General features: G+C 44.2%; 1 protein-coding gene across 7 annotated transcripts in view; it reads right to left on the bottom strand.

Annotated features, from left to right (window-relative positions):
• Positions 1-17,112, bottom strand: part of CPM (carboxypeptidase M) — a 211,192-nt gene that overhangs the window by 22,826 nt on the left and 171,254 nt on the right. For 6 of the 7 annotated variants that reach the window (XM_069229187.1, XM_069229186.1, XM_069229192.1 and 3 more), the window contains 2 exons: positions 14,628-14,783; positions 2,388-2,540 (listed from right to left, as the gene is read on the bottom strand). In XM_069229187.1, the coding sequence (XP_069085288.1) occupies positions 2,388-2,540; positions 14,628-14,783 (309 nt within the window). Of the gene's footprint in view, positions 1-2,382; positions 2,541-14,627; positions 14,784-17,112 lie in introns of those variants that run through there. The other variant, XM_069229191.1, reaches the window with a different exon arrangement.

The following is a 17,112-nucleotide window of genomic DNA, read 5'->3' on the forward strand; positions in this document are numbered from 1 at the left end:
TACAAAGCAGCCTCTTGAAGACATACAGGTTAATTCTACCAGGGAAAAAGCTGCTACCACTGCATTGGCATGTGGAGTTCCTGTACAGGACATCTGCCAGGCAGCCTTCATACATTCACAGAGCACCACTGTCTGGACAGCCAGGTTAGATAAGAGAGGCATTTCGCCCATTCTGTCCTACAGGACTTCTTGGTTTGGACAAATTCACAGACCTACCTTCAAATAGGTACTGCTTTGGTATCTATTCAAATGCTGAGGAATCTGTAGTTAGAAGTCTCTATCAGAAGAAGTTATTAACCTTTGATAACGATCTTTCTGGTAAAGACTCTATCTAACCACAGATTCAATTTTGTGAATTGGCATTTACCCAATATTAAGATCCCAAATCTAGTAATCTGCATAGTGGTCACAACAAACTTGCTTTTGCAGCTCTGTTTCTGGGAGCATGGACAATTATCAAATCAACTGATGTCAGCGTGCAAGTGGTGCCTATATAGGCTCCACAAGTTATTTTCAGAGGAGAACAGGATCAGTGTAAAGCTCCACGTGCCACCTACCGGTATGCAGAGGTACTGCTCATAAGTTTCTGAATCCACTCTGATGTCTCGGAAATATTCACAGAGTGAGGAATCTGCTGTTGGAGTTACTACCAGAAAGAGCATTACCAAAGGTAATTAATTTGTTAATTTCTTCCAGAGTGTTTCAGCTTATTGCAGCACACCCCTTTATTCCCCGAGAGATAACTGAGGACGAGGACGAAGGCGTAGGAGTATCTGACTTATTTTGTGGCTGGCACATTGTGGCCCTACTGTCACTGTCCTAGGGATACATACCTTGCACTTTTATGGTTTTTATTAGTTTTTTGTATATATTCTCTGTGTGCCTATGTAATTATTCAGTTTTTGCCTTGAGTAGTACCCTTAGTGAAGTGCTTTTCACAATGCAAATGTACTACTTTCAACCCTTTCTTAGAACATGTGGGGAATTTGTAACTTTCCCCAAGATATTCCAAGACAGGAGATAGCTACAGTGGTTAAAAAGCCTCCTTGAATTTTGAAGAATGTGTTACTTTCCCCAAATATTTCAGAACTGGGTTTGGGTTAGTAAATAAACCTCCTAGATTGTTTTGGTGAAAGCTGGACATTCCTGAAATATTATGTGACTAGTGTTAGAACAGTAAATTTGTCTTCCCAGCATTTACAAAGTCCTCTGCTGCCATGACGGAGCAGTTTGAGGCAAGAAACACAAAGAAGGTGACTGTGTGTGTGTCCTCCACCCAACATTCTGCCCCGCAGTGCTGGCTTCACTGCCAGTTTGTTTTCTTCATTTGGTATGCCATCCGTTAATGGTTGATAAGGGGAGGAAAGACTTGATAATCCTATGGCCAACACTAGATCCTCTGGAATATGACTGATGGCACACAAAGCTCTCTTCAAAGTTGTGCCTTCTATATTGGTTGATGTAAATCTTATGTCTATAAAAAAGGTTTTAGGAGGGTAACAAGACGAAAAAGAACGTTTTTCAATAGTTTCAAACAAAATTGCCTGCCATCAAGCATTTCGTAGGAGATAATGTCCTTCAAATGTTTCTGTGTCTGACCAATCAGAGCAAGAGACAGTGTACCAGTGACGGCCGGCAGCTTTAGGAGGGAGAGGGCGGGCAGGCGGGAAGCGTGCGCACACACACACACACACGCACACGCACATCCATTAACAACACTCATTAAATTCAAACATTCACGCATCAAACATTCATTTTACAAGGTCGCACACACACACTTACCTTCAGCTTCGGAGGTCCCAGGAGGGTTGGGACTGCTGCCTTCCCTCATTGGCTGACCTTAGGTGACCTTTGTTCAGCCTGACAGAGACTCTTCGTGAGGGGCAAAAGGTGGGGGGGCGTGGCCCATCCACCCTAAAGGACAGGCCGGGCCTGCAGTGTACATTATGCCTGTTAGGTTTATGGTTTATGGTATCTGGTGTAGCTTTATTAGCAACAGGACCAACCAACAGTCAGTTAATGGCCCTCACTGGACTCATGTGCACCTATGGCATTATCTAACAATGTTAACACCGCTCCCTCCACCTACATACCTAATTTTCTGTTCTTAAGAGACTTGGACTGGATGTTTCAAATCACATCAACTTGCAGCATATTTGACTACCTGTTTTCTACATTCCAACAGGACTCCAGGGAAGCAGCTTTCTCGTCTATTTTTTTTTTGCAAAAATCATCTATCATTTACCACCTTAGTGAAGTAAAACCTTTCGATTGACATTTTGACATCCTGGTCACATACCGCAGACTGGTTGTCTTGCCTGAATATACTTGTACCTTCGCAGCAAATTTAACACTGATAAGTGTTTCATAATTCATAGAGTACTAACCTAGATGGACCTGCTTCATGTACTCCAGTAAGGCCGCTCGGTTTTCAGTCCAAAAGTCCGGAAGCTGCAATGGAGCTGGATATTTACAGCACGACAACTCGATAGTGATCTCAAAACACTGTCCCCACACGTAATTGTAATCCTGCATGCCGCCTAGGAGATGGAGTATATGTTAGAACATCACGTAGCAGCCTCCTCCCGCCTGCAGATAAGTGTTGTGTACAGGCCAGATGACATAAAGGTTAAAAACACATCACATCAATGACGATGAGCAGTAATGACCTGAGGTATTGAGTTTAAGCCTTAGGATGGCATCTGCTTTTTGCCCAACTGTTTCAAAACAAGGTAACCTCATGTGCCTAGGGCTAGCACTCATGTGCCCAAAGAATAACCTTTTAAAAAACAAATTCTTTCAAGATTTCTATGTCATTTAAAATAGCAAGAGAAGGCGCCATTTTTATATTGTTAATACATTTAAAACCTTTTCTAAAATCCCATCTGTTTCAATAACAATGATCACTGCTTCCCTTTTGGAATTTTATTCAGCGTCGAAAACTGCTATGACTCAGCATCGGGAAAACAAACAGCATTTGTTTTGGCAAATGTTAGGGTTTCGAGCACTGGGGATACTTGGGCAATGGAAAATAGTGACAACAGTGCAAAACTGGCAGTGTGTGATGCACCAACTGACCACTCCAAACCAGCATTTGTAAATGCAATCGGTGTGACCTTGCACTGCCTCCAAAATCTGGATATTTACAATGACTCACCGTTCCCGGGTTTCTCAGGGATGGTTGGGTAAGCATGTTAACTAATGTAGACCTGTGACATATATTCAGTTGTTCCAGTCACTCACTCCACAAGGTCCAAGAGTCTTCCTGGCTATTGCAGTCAAAGGAGAATGTGCATCATGTACCCATGACCCCACACAGTAATTAGCATCAATTTTCCCCAAATAGCAGCATGTTGATGCCTGCTGAGGGAGACATATTTCAATGAACCAGGCAGTAACATGTATCGACGGTTCTAGACGTATACGCCTCAGTGGTCCTAGGTCTTAGATGTCTACTGTAGCTCTAGAACCATGATAACTACTGACTGTATAAATTAGGCCTACTGAGTTTCATTGTTTTATTTTTTATAGTGTGAAACTGACCCAAGGGCACTGGAGCACTTCACAACACAGCCAGACTAAGTTACACTTTTTTGGGCTCACCGAGATTGAGTGATTTACTCAGAATCACAGCAGTTTGAGCAGAGGGTGGGATTTGAACCTGGTGCCCAGGTTCCAGGGTCTATCTCCATGGTCTTTGAGATTCCAGCATGAATTAGACCCTCCAGGGACTGTGTTTTACAAATCTCTCCTAGGAAGTACATGCATCAGATGCCTCTGATGCCTCGGATTAATATGTATCATTGGCCCCAGGCACAGAATGTGTATTAATGGTGTCTCACAATAACATAAACAACCACACTAGGTAAACAGATTTAATGGCACACACAGTAACTACCATTGATGGCCAGAAACAATGATCACTGCTATCCAGTCTGGAGCAACGGTAGAAGTACCTGCTCACATTAGTGGGTCATGTAATTCCCAGTGCCCTGAGTTGCTATGTGTGTACCCTGGCTACGTACCAAACAGTTTGTCAATTTCAGGAAAACCACCTACATTATTTTGACATAAATGATGCACACCATTGTGATCATTATTTGATTGTTGATAAGTGCCAGTAAGGTCAAACCTAAAATAATATTTTGCCATTAATAGTACTGTCAAATTGAGGCTAAAACTGTGTTAAAAGGAGGAAGGAATCAGTTGTTTCATCCCATTGATGTTCTAGTGGTAAACCCTTGATGAGAGGTTTATACCGGCTCATTGGAGTGTAATGACTTTGATATAGAGGAAGGGAAAGTCAGTATAGGGGAACCGTTGGTAGAAGGGCTATGCTTGTCCATTGGAGGGTAAGGCCACTAAAGTCAATTGGGGTAAGCCATTGTTGAGAAGATAACGCCATTGAATGTAGTGGGGTCGAGTGTTATAGTACATATGACGCCATTAAAGTCCATTTAAATAACTACTGTGGAAAGTCTACTGCTGCTGCTTTGGAGGAAACTCTGCAGGAGAGCGATGCATGTGTGTCAAAGGTTTGGCAATGGGGCAAACAGTGGCAATATATTTAATCCCATTTAAATCAACTAGGTTCCACTATTGGTGGTAGGGTGATAGAGGTTTGCGTAGGGAATTGCTGTTGAAGTCAGTGGCGTTCAGCTGTTGGTGAAAGGGTGATGAAGAAGTTTGATCCCCTTTAAGTTCTAAAGGTGAGCCACTGGAATATGTTGGTCCATTGTAGGGTAATGCCACTGAAGCCAGTGGGGGTGAACCAGCGTTGGGAGGGTGATGTCTGTAAAGTCAGTGGAGATCACTCACTGAAGGGAGATGATGGCACTGAAGTCAATGGACGAGGGTGAACCATTGCTGGGAATGTGTTCAGGGTTGCTAGGAGACTGATGGCATTGAAGGCAAACAGCATTAGGCTTGTTTGGGCAGGCGGTGTATGGGCTGGAAGACGATTCTGGAAGTAGTGACCTACTTTGAGAAAAATTAGTTAAAAGGAATGGTGGAATGTTGCCTTCTTTACACAGTGTGTTCGCCTCAGAATGCACCTGTTTATCATCCCGGAGCACTAGTGAGTTGGGTAATAATATCTATTGTTCAAGTGCCAAGAGGGAATTCACATTAGTTTAGGTATACAAGTAATATTTTTAAACTACAAATGTCCTTTAATGTGAGGGTATTTTCAGTGGTTTTATTACTTCCTCCAAGCAAGGGTGCACAGTGCCTTGGAGATTTAGTGTAGCTTGAAACATTTGTAGAATGAGATGTCCTGCAATTCAGTGAGATGGAGGAGGATTTGAGGATCAACTCACCATCAGCCAGAAATCTCATATCTAAAGTAAGATATCCAGCCAGGTGTTGCTCTGTTGTCTGAAGCACTCTACATTCTGCAACTCGTAGTTGTACTTCTCTACAATATACATTGGTCTACAACATTATGCAAAGCGACAAGGACTGAAACTGCCCTGCAGGCTAAAGATCTGACCAGAGAGCTCAGGTTGTCTCGAATCAGAGGCACTAGGTCACCTAATCCTTCATGTTATTTGTATTCTGGTATTTGAGGTTTGCTTTTCTCTTTATAAATTCTTTATAAATGTTGGACAAGAAGTACTAGAATGTAAAGTGGTGTACACTCAAAAGGTAAGGCAGCTTTATTGGCCTTGCCTTTTCCAGCAGTTCCACCTCTCTTCCAAGAACTGAACGTTTTGTTCCTCCTGTGAAGCAGCGAGCCCTGTCAGGCTCAGCAGTGCTCTTCTTATCTCAAGAGCATGCAGTTCTTGCTCCCAGCATGAGTGGGACACCTCACCTCCTACCCCTGAACCCAACCCAACCTAACCTAACCTAACCCAACCCACCCCACCTCACCTAAGCCTTTCAACTGCCTTGGCCCATGTACCCTGCAAAATCCCAGAGTGAGTGGCTGAAGGCAGCCCATCACACGCATTGACATATGACTGTCTTTCTTGGGTGTGCCTGGACAGACCTCAGGAAAAGACCCAAATGATGAATCACACCTGTGTTATTATCATGTTATGTCGCTGCACCTCAAGCAAATTGAAGCGAAAAGGAGTGAGAGGTATGGTGCTTAAGCATTTTATGCTAGTGTATGGATGTACAAAGAGTCTGAAAACTGTGTGGATGTGTTTTGGTGTCATGCCTGTAGGGCAGTGACTGCTCAGGCCCATTCTTTTTTACTTGTGCGCATGCCTGTGTTTAGGAAGAGTGTGAGATAGATGCAGTGGCTCATGCAGATACCTACCGCTTCTTATATGGAAATGCCTCTTTTTGCATGTTCACCCCTACATTTTTAGACTGATGCTGCTGGTTCATGGTCTCTGTGTGCACTGAGACCTGCTAACCAGACCCCAGTACCAGTTTCTAACCCCTTACAAAGTGTTTGTCAAATGGACAATCCCTAGTTGGCAAGGACTGACTTACTTATAAGTCCCTAGTAAATGGTACCCAGGATTTAAGACAGAGTGTCCATCCAGCGCTGCAGGACTGATTGTGCCAAACTGTGTGTGACAATGTACAAAATGGCTCCCAGCCTGCCACTGCAGACTGGTAGGGCAGTTGATAGCACTGCTAGTTTGACTTTGCCATTTAAACTAACGACAAGGCCCAACTAACCTTAACAGTATTTGTAAGTCTTCCATAAGGAAGGCCTATGGAGCCCTATGTCAGGGAGCTGTATGTTATTAAGTAGGACATCTTTTTCATAAATGTCTTAACAGCAACACTTCTAAATTATTGTTACTTTGCTGTGGAAGGGCTTGTAGCCTCATGGGCTAACACAGGGTTATCGACTGACCCCTCAGCCTGGTTGACTTCAGAATGGGTCTACCTGCCTGAGTACTGTAAAGTATCAAATTAATTGTGGTATTAAACTCAACTTGATGCCCAAGTCGAATTAAATTCACTATTAAAGCAATGCAACGTTTAGAAAGCTGCCAGTGTGACCCAGTTTGTGCAGTGTCCTCACACGGTCACTGGCCACCAGACAGCTTTATGCCCACCTGGGGAGTAGTGTGAATGGCTCCCAGGCTTAGGAACAATAGCAGCCTGCTATAGGGCAAGGTGTTACCTATCCTTTGCAGGAAGCCATTCAGGGTGTTACCCCAAAAGGCGATCTCCAAAAGGGAAGTCGCCTTTGGTGGGCAAGTGGTGATCCAATCCTGAGAGGCTGCCCTTTGTTCAGGTAGGTGGGCTGGTGACTAGGACGGAAAGGGGAGGACACTGTCCAAACCGTTTTTTCTGTGGGCGGGTAGCCCACAGGTAGCCACACCTCTAGGGTGGGATACCAAACTTCTAACATCTGAGGAAGGGTTCAGACATCTCAAGAGTGGGAAGAATAGTACACTCGGACTGCCAGATGCCACACCTAGCGGGTAAGTCGTCACGAAGAGGAGAGTACCTGGGAGCCCATTGGCTAGTGCCCACATCATCCCAAGGCACTTTCTGGAAATAAATATGGCATCTCTGGCACCATGAACCTCAGATCACATTGAAACTGGAACAAGGACCGAAGAAGGTCTACCCTGATGACACTTGGACTGAGCAGAGAGAGGCTACACCATCTGCTGGACTGTACCTGATGCACTTTGGGCCTGCTAAGAGAACACTATGCTTGTGGCTCCTGGCTCGGGGAAAAGTCATTCCCCAACCCCAGACTATAAAAGTGGCTCCAAGGGTCAGTCGGCTGACCTCCTGGAACCAGCACCAGGGCCGTCAAAGCTGAAGTGCCCAACTCGGTAAGTCAGTAGCCACTTTGGAAGAATTCCAACTGAATGCCAAAGGGCTCCCCAAGAGACTAATCCTTGGTGGCCAAAAACGCACCTGAGTCAGCTGGATCTGAGAGTGTCATCTGTGTCCAGATTGTTTGCCCAAGAGGGACACCTGCTTCCACCAAAGTATGCTGCTAGGATCACCATGTATGAAGACTGGTAATCCACACTTTGCTAGCCTTCTACTGGCCCAAGGAAGACTTCGAGGGACCCCAGCCTCTGTGGCGAAATTTGTCCTATCTGACCCATTGACCAAGGAATAACCACAAATGCACTCCCATTGACCGCACACCACCTGGAGCATCTTCATCTCTTGCATTTGCAGCATCAGGACCACTCCAAAGAAGTCAATAGCAGTTGTGCTGTATAGTTTGGAAATGTACTGAAAAATTCTCTGGTGGCCCAGTAACTGTTCAAATCTACCCCATTTTCCCAACCAGACCTTTTCCGTTTCAGACTTGGTCACCCAAGCCAGGCTGGAGTAGCCAAACAAACATTTTCAAACATTTTTTAAAATTTTACAAACTTTACGGTTACAAATGCTCGTTTTCCATTGGATTAGAATTCAAGTTTTCTCTAAAAATCTGTATCATCTTGGGCTCTCAAAATTCATAAAATAAATATAATCTATTTTTATAAATTGGTGCCTTGTTTCTTTCATGTTGTGTGTATTTCTTATTTCGTTGTTTGGTACTGTTAAATTCTTTACACTAGTTATTTTGTTCAAGCCCTGCTGCTTGAAGCAATAGCTACACAGGCCTGAGCTCAAAAGTTGTACAAATGAGGCTGGCTGGATCCAAGACAGTTTTTGTGAGTTTGTACCACGGGAAGGCCTCATAGCCATACCCTCAAATGTTCACACCTACAGAGTGGTCTTTTGAAAAAGTTTAAACCACACTGAATATGGAGCTTAGTAGCGTGCAGGAGGTAAAGGGTGCTGCCCTTAGAAGTGTCAACTGTAGTCAACTATAGCATATACTTTAGAGTTCAAACAGGAGAAACAGAGAGGAAACCCATAAAAATGGACGTTATAAAACCAGCAATAGTATACGTTCTAAGTAGTTACAGTGACTATTATACCATGTGCCATGGTATATGCCTAAAGAGAGAAAAGGAGCAGCACATGGGTATGAGCATTATAAGCCAGTTGTGGCACCTGCTCTGAGAAGTGCACCAACGAGCAGCAAGGAGAAACTGCTAGGAGGAATTTATGCAAACAGTCATAAAATGTACAAAAACATGCTGGGAATAGGCACTATAAAACCATCCCCTAGGAGTGGGCATTATATAACCAGGCTTAACATATGCTCTGAGGAGTCCAACAGGAGCAGCAGTTGAGTGAGCCACGTTAATGGGTATTATACAACCCATCATGGTATATGTGCTGAGGGATTCCACCAGGACAGACAGAGGAGCCACCATTATACAGCCATCCATAGTGTAAGCCTGAGTGATCCATCCAAGAGCAGAAGAGTAGCAATCAATAGAAATGGGCATTGTACAAGCCGCCATAATATATATGCTCTCAGAGGTCCATGGTGGAGTGGTGCAAAGCAATTGTCATACATCCAGCCTTGGTATGTGCTCTTGGGAGGCTACCCTGGAACATCAGAGAAGCAAACGCTGGGCTGGGAATGGGCATTGTACATCCTGCTGTAGTGCAAGTTGTGAGGGGAACCACACATAACCAGTAGAGAAACTGAAATACACCCCTTTGTAGTATAAACCTAAGGAATATACTCAGGACCAGCAGTGAACAGGCCATAAAAATTAGCTCTGTTGAATTAGCTGTAATATTTGATATGAAGGGTGAACTGTGGGACACCAGAAAAGCAAACGTCATGAGATCAGATAGTATATGCTTCTGGCTTGTCATGAAGCAACCCCAAAGGAATGCGTGATTATAAAAATCATTGCATAATAAATAGTATGTGCTCTGAGGATTACAGTCAGCAGTGACAGAGTACTAATAAATGGAAGCCAGGACTAATATATGCTCTGATGTGTCCAGCCTGGTGGATCAGAGAAGCAGGCCATAGATATCGCCATTACACAAACTGTCACGGTTTCTGCTTCAAGCAGTCGACCCAGGAGCAGCAAAGAAGTAAGCTATAGAAATTGTCTGTAGTATATGCTCCGATGGGGTCTGCCAGGAGCAGGTTAACTACAAGTTATTCCACATTGTAAGCCAAAACTCAAAACTGTACTGGAATGACACTGCATAGATAAGGAAATTTCGGGTGTGAATTTATCATCCAGCCATTAATGTGCAACTCACAATTAGGCCCGTAGTTGCTTACAAGCTATGTTTTAACAGTTTGTGAGCATGAACGTCATGTCTATATGTGCAAAAAGTGTATATGCAACCTCAAATCACAAATTCTAATTCACAAAGTAAGAATTTAGGAATTGTCCCAGAAGATGGCCTTCATAACAGAAGAAAATCCACAATGAAGCTGGAGCCCAGTTTTTACTTAAATTAATAAAATAGTGGTATAGGAGGATCTAGTCGAGAATCTGAAATTCCATGATGAAGAAAAACATTACCACCTCGTTTTTGCCAAGAAACGATTTGTGTCACAGCTTTATTTTTTGTGGTGGAAGTCTCCTTAGTCCTGCTCCCCCCTCCCCAATACCCCACACTCATTTGCAGGCCACACTTCGAGTCCCCCACCATCAAACCCCACCCCTAGAAATTTGCGCTTATGGTTTTCTTGATAGGGGTTCTGGGTCTCTTGGTGAAAATATTGAGATTTGATATAATCATGGCCTTGACTCATGGGATTTATATGGTGTAGGTCATGAAAAAAGAGTAACTTTAACTTCAAACGCTCGGAAAAAATCATTAGTTGTAGGGTAGTAAGTAGACTGTCTTTTTTAATGTTATTGTTTTGCAGGATCACCGGGATCATCCATTGTTACCCAACTTTTGAGTGACCGGATGCTCCTATTGTGGTCTGGATTGACAGCGCAACTGTTGCCAGATAATTATGTGAGCATCACTAGAGTGGGGCTTTGGCTCTGCCCACATGTTGGGAGCCTGAAGTACATTTTGATTGGGCAGAAACTGTGTGCTACCACGAAAAAGTGCCTGCTCCACACAGCTGTGATCATTTTCCTTATTTAGCCAGCTACATAAGCTTGATCTTTCAGGGCCACATAAATGAAATTGGAATACCATTAAAAAGTCTGAGATAACTAGAGAATTTCTGTTTTTTCTCTTTCTCCGACAGCAGCACAGATAGGATGGCAGTCATTAGCTACATTAAGTTTTAGTTCTGGCTTGACAGTGCACCTGACCTTTTAACCTACACCAATATTATTCTGCAGTTCTTTTCTTCCACACAAATGCATTTCTATTTCCATGCCCTTTACTTGTAATGCTCCACTTTACAATATAGCATTCATTTAAAGTGAAACCTATTGGCATTTACAATGGTTGTTTTCATATTCTAACTCATCTTCCCTCTTTGGCTCTTTTTTGACATGTCTGATCAAGATTACTATGTCAGGAGTTCGAGGCCCTCCTCAACCCGCAGGCTTCTGCCTGCACCTCATCCCTGGTGCCTAGTGGGAGTGCTCTGCTCTTCTACTAGGCTGCCCTCTGCCTCTCTTCTCCTTTTTCCTGCTTTGCTCTTCGTGTGCTTTTTCTTCTGTGTTCTGTCCCTGTTGTGGTCCTTTTGCCTTTCACTTCTGTGTTTCACTCTTTCCTCGTTTCCTTCTCCACTCACTCCGTGCTCTCTCTCTCTCCTCCCCTCCTTACTCTCCCCCTGCCACTGCTGCCCCTGCAGCCCCGCCCCCTCCTCTCTCTCGTGCTGCATTCCTGCCGCTCCCGCGGCCCGCCCCTTTTTTGCACTGTTTTCCCCCTGCTCCTGCCTCCCAGTTGTTCTCTCCCCCCCCTACTTAATGGCGGCCACGCCTAAAGCGAGCCCATCTGCGCCTGGACGGTGCCCAGCGCTGGAACCCCTGGTTCTCGCTCCCCCCACTGCTGTGACACACGACTCTGCTACAACACCATCACCCTCCATGCGCTCAACACCGGCCGCTCATCCACCTGCCATCAGCCATCCCGCAGCTCACCCGCAGACCCTTCTCCTGCTGGAACTGCACCTTCACCAGCCTCCACGCCAGCAACCGACCCGCCAAGGCAGGACGCAACCATCTCAAATGCATCCTACTCAACACCCGCTCTGTCCACAAACTGCGGCCCTCATTCACCTGGACCTCTCGGCTGCCTTCGGCACCGCCTTCCACCACACCCTACACACACGCCTCAACGACGCAGGGATCCACAACAGAGCCCTGGACTGGATCACCTCCTTCCTCACCCGCAGAACCCAGAGAGTCCGCCTCCCTCCATTCCGCTCTGAAGCCACCAAGATAATCTGCGGCGTACCCCAGGGGTCTTCCCTCAGCCCGACCCTCTCTAACGTTTACATGGCTCTGCTCGCAAACATCGTCCGATCACACAACCTCAACAACATCTCATATGCTGATGACACCCAGCTGATCCTCTCCCTCACCAAGGACCCCGCCACCGCCAAAACCAACCTCCACAAAGGAATGAAGGCCATCGCCGAATGGATGAAGAACAGCTGCCTGAAACTGAATTCTGACAAAACTGAGGTCCTCATCATCAGCTCCACCTCCTCCGCCTGGGACGACTCCTGGTGGCCTCCCACACTGGGAACCGCACCAACACTCATCGACCATGCACACAACCTGGGGTTCATCCTTGACTCATCGCTATCAGTGACCCAGCAAGTCAAAGCTGTCTCTTCCTCCTGCTTCAACACCCTCTGCATACTTCAGGAGATCTACAAATGGATCCCCCACCGGAAACAGGACGGTCACCCAAGCCCTCGTAAGCAGCAGACTGGGCTACGGCAAAGCCCTCTACGCAGGACCCACGGCCAAGCTCCAGAAAAAACTACAATGCATACAGAACGCCTCTGCTCGCCTCATCCTGGACATCCACAGCCACATCATAACCCACCTGAGAGTCCTGCACTGGCTTGCCGTCAACAAGAGAATCATGTTCAAGCTCCTCACCCACGCTCACAAAGCACTGCACAACACCGGACCAGAATACCTTTACAGACGGCTCTCCTTCTACACCCGACCCAACAGCTTTGCTCCACTGGTCTTGCCCCGCTACCATTCCACGCATCCACAGAACGACCGCCGGTGGCAGATCATTCTCCCACCTCGCCACCAAGACATGGAACTCTCTTCCTATCCACCTGCGACAGACACAGGACCTGCTAACCTTCAGGAGACACCTCAAGACATGGCTGTTCGAGCAGTAGCAGCACCCCTACCCCCCAGCCCCTTGAGAACCTCATGGGTGAGTAGTGCGCTTTACAAATGCTATGATTGATTGATTTATTGATTGATTACTGATGAGTCTCAATGAGAGCAGAATGCATTACTAATTGGTAAATCTCTTTGACAAGAATCCTTTTGGGCTGAAAGTGTCACTTTTCAAGTGACGCTGCCATGAGCCATTTTACTGAAAAAGTGGGTCTTTGTTATTTAGACGGCCACAACTTTGGCATATATTATGACTCTGGCACCTCTTTATATAGCAATCATGGGGGCTATGCGGTTTGTGGGTTTTTGCATGAAATTTATATTTTTCTGCTGTACAACTTCAAAGGAAGCTGAAGCTGACTGGTTAGAGTGAGTGGGGCATGGCTCAGTGTGGTTGCATGTGGCCTTTATCATCTGTGGAGGCAACCATAGCAGTGTGGAAAAATCTTAAATATGGAAGCACGGAAATGACAATGATGCAACTCTTCCTTGGTCATAAGCATATAACTTCCCTTATTATTCTGGCTCAACAGTGCAGTTGTCGTCTTACCTTATGTGATCAACCTAAAGAAGAACTTTTAGAAATACTAGAGAGAAGCTTTAACTCTGTCCACAAGTTGGTAGCCAAGAGTACATGTTTTGATTGGGCAGAAGCTGTGTGCTTCAACAGAAAAAAGTGCTTACTTTCCAAGTGCTGTAATCTTTTTATCAATTTGCTTGAGCCAAGGCTCTTTATCAAGTCTAGTTATTGTGTTACAACAGAGCTTGACCTTTAGGCCAAATACATGAGAAGGCAATGCTATATGCCTCCTACAAAATTAGATAATGATGGTGGTTGTCCTTCTCTAGCAGCGCACAAGTACTCAGGGTAGTCAATAGGAATGTGGTTGCTGTACTGCAGTCAGAGCCACCTCCCCGCTTCTCTTTCCACCATCTACTTCAGAGAAACCATCATCTACTACAGGGAAACCTTTACATGACACTCCTCAAGAGAATGGTGTTTTTTCTAATTCCTATTTTTAAGACTTGCGTGCTGGAGAGGCTTTCTTATCCTCATTGACCCCGAAAAGGTGAGTGTAATTATTAATTTTGATGTATTATTTAATTTTTAAAATTACATTACTAATAAATCTATTTTATTTCAATATTTATATATATTAAATTACTTGAATTTACTTATTTAATAAGTACCCTTCTGTGAACCCTGCTATATCCAAATCTCTCTTAATGTGCGGTAGGACAATTTTGTGAAGCAACAGCGTTTCTGTGTGGTCTGCGGGTGAAAGGCACAATGCACACCCTTTAGCGAGTCAGAAATGCACATTCCGACCGCACACATCCCACCTCAAGAGGGGCGCGGCAAGAGTGCAGAGCTGACACATGGGGGTACAAAAATGTAACCCCACGTCGTGATGGCGACAATCTGAGAACGTGCAGCTTTCAGATGTGTTCAGAGCACTAGCTTGTCGGCCATGTGTTGTGTACAATATGCGAAGTAAAAATGGCATTAAATGTAATAATTACCCTGGACGGGGTACCACGTATACCCATTTGTGATGCCGTCTGCAAAATTAGACGATCCTGGGCAGACTATTCCTTGGTGCATGGTGGTGTGGCTCCTGGAGTAGGTTTGAGCGAGATATTTAAAAACGTCGTCATCCGGTGATACAACATCTGTACCTGCGTTTGGGAAAACAGGAAAGTAAAATCTATTTATTCACACCTAGCACATTAGAACAAATGCTGTTTCTATATTTACCATCCAGATAGCTTCGGTAAGTTTGTTTATTGTCAGGTATCGACCGTAAATAAAATTAGACCATAAATAAAAATGAGAGTAAAGAGTTGTAATGAAACGAACAGAAACATAAACACAATATAAAACAGGTGTTAAAGATTACACTACAGTTAATAATAACTATGAATTATAGCTTGTGAAGTGATGTATTAAGATTTTGTATTTTTTACCAATGTTTAATGATGAACTTGCCGAAAATGCCCGAAAGAGGGCTGCTCAACTGTCAGTTTTACAGAGTACGTTCTGTGTAAAGCATCAATACGAGGCCGACCCTAGTGTGGTCCCAGGGGGATCTGAATTTGGGTATCACAACATCCTTCTAATCCCCAGCCAAGCTCGGAGCCACATACCAAGACAAACACTTCACGGAGGAGGAAACTGCTAAATGCTTCCGGGAGAAGGTGAGGACGAGCAGAGTGAGCACGACCCCGACTCTCTGAGACTGTTTCAAGCTTGGTGTGTTCTCCAGCTGAGAGGCCTCCCTCAGGTAAGCACTGTCGTTTTCTCCCCGGAGGTTTGTAAGGACAGCATTGAGTGGTAAGTGATGATTTTATTGTCTCTGTCTCTATCTGAAAAGAATCTTCTCTCTTCCCCTCTAGATAACTATTATTAATACACCAAGAGTGAGAATGTATTTGGAATGTGGTTCATCGGAAGGATACATACAAACAGCCAACATAGAGCTAACCCCTGAAGGCTCCTGAGCCTGTGAAGCCAGTGACTGAGACATAGGGGGTCTGGCAGTGGTACATTTGTAACACAGCAAGTGCAAGGGCCCTTCTCAGGGGCGCCTGCAACTGGCTCCACCCAGTGCCCCCGCCAATGACGTACTATGACAGCTACTGACCATCACACAGTGTGATCATTCACACTACCCAAAGCTATAAGAATTTTGTGGGCGGAATGTATTATTCATGCTTAATATATGTGGAAATTATTAAACACTTATTAACCTCATCTAAAAAGTAGACAGACCATGTCGTTAGTGCCGGTGCTGAGAATTAAGTGCCAAGCACCAGAGCAACCTGCTCGAATTAAGCACTGAGTCTTTGTTTACGCCAGACATACATAGTCATTAAAAACACACTGCATCCCATACAGCGGTTTGTGATCACATTTTAATGTGAGTGAAGAGATCTCGGAGGGCTAAGACCTGTGCTTCCAGCCTCAACAGAATGGTCCTGTTTTACAAAGTACTGTGCTGACATCCGGTGTTCAGTGTGTCTCAAACATTACTAACTTTGGCAGATAAAGAAGTGGACCCCAGCGATATAAAGGGTTTTATAATTAACTTTGTAAACTCTGCTTCGAGATGTAATGTGTCTTTCCTAGGTACAAAATGATGTTTTACGAGTTCTGTAGCTGGCTGTTCTACTGAGAGTGAACGTTGCCAAGGGCTTTACCTATGGGGCAACAGTAATTTCTCATGAGAACTTGACCTTGGATATTAAGTAGTAACATTTGTATTAACAATCTAGGTTTCTAAAAGGCCCAAACAACAGAAATTTAAATACGTGACTCTGCGGTATCGTGCTGAATGCTGCACTTTCACAAACTGTGGTTCTTTCTTTTACCTGATTAGTTCAAACTGTGTGATTCTTGTATAATTATATTGGTGTACGGATTTCATTGTATTTTGCATTATAATAGAATCCCTTTCTTGAGGGTTGTGGGCTCAATTTCCTCTTATCTTTAGGAATTAACAATATGTCAGTCTGACCTCTGATGTATGACTTATTTTAATCTGCTTTTTTGTTTTTTGCATTTTAGTCTGAGTTTCAAGCTATGCTTTGATTTCAATGACTAATTGACTGAGTCTAACCATTTAGTTGCCTTCTATTATTTAAACCTTTATTAAACCTTCAATGGTTTTATTTTAATATTTGTCTTGTTTTTATTGTAAAGCCTAATATTCTTTACTATTTTCACTGTAATTGTTATTGAAATTTGTTGATTAGGTCCAGTTGAGGAGCAACAACATCTTTGAGTTATTAACACGCTCTTGTTCTGTTAGGAACAATTTAAATTTGACATATTAGAAAAAAGTGTTATCATAACTTGTAGCAGGAGATGGCTACAACGTGGATGGTTGGAAACTGGACCTGCGTGGACTAAAACTGGGTCTAGAGGCAACAACTAATTAGATCCGGAAACAAAATTGCCCTAATTCAGACTGTACTCCCAAGATCCAGTGGTCCTTTTCGGATTGAT

Source organism: Pleurodeles waltl, chromosome 4_1 (genome assembly GCF_031143425.1).
Source record: "Pleurodeles waltl isolate 20211129_DDA chromosome 4_1, aPleWal1.hap1.20221129, whole genome shotgun sequence".
NCBI lineage: Eukaryota > Metazoa > Chordata > Amphibia > Caudata > Salamandridae > Pleurodeles > Pleurodeles waltl.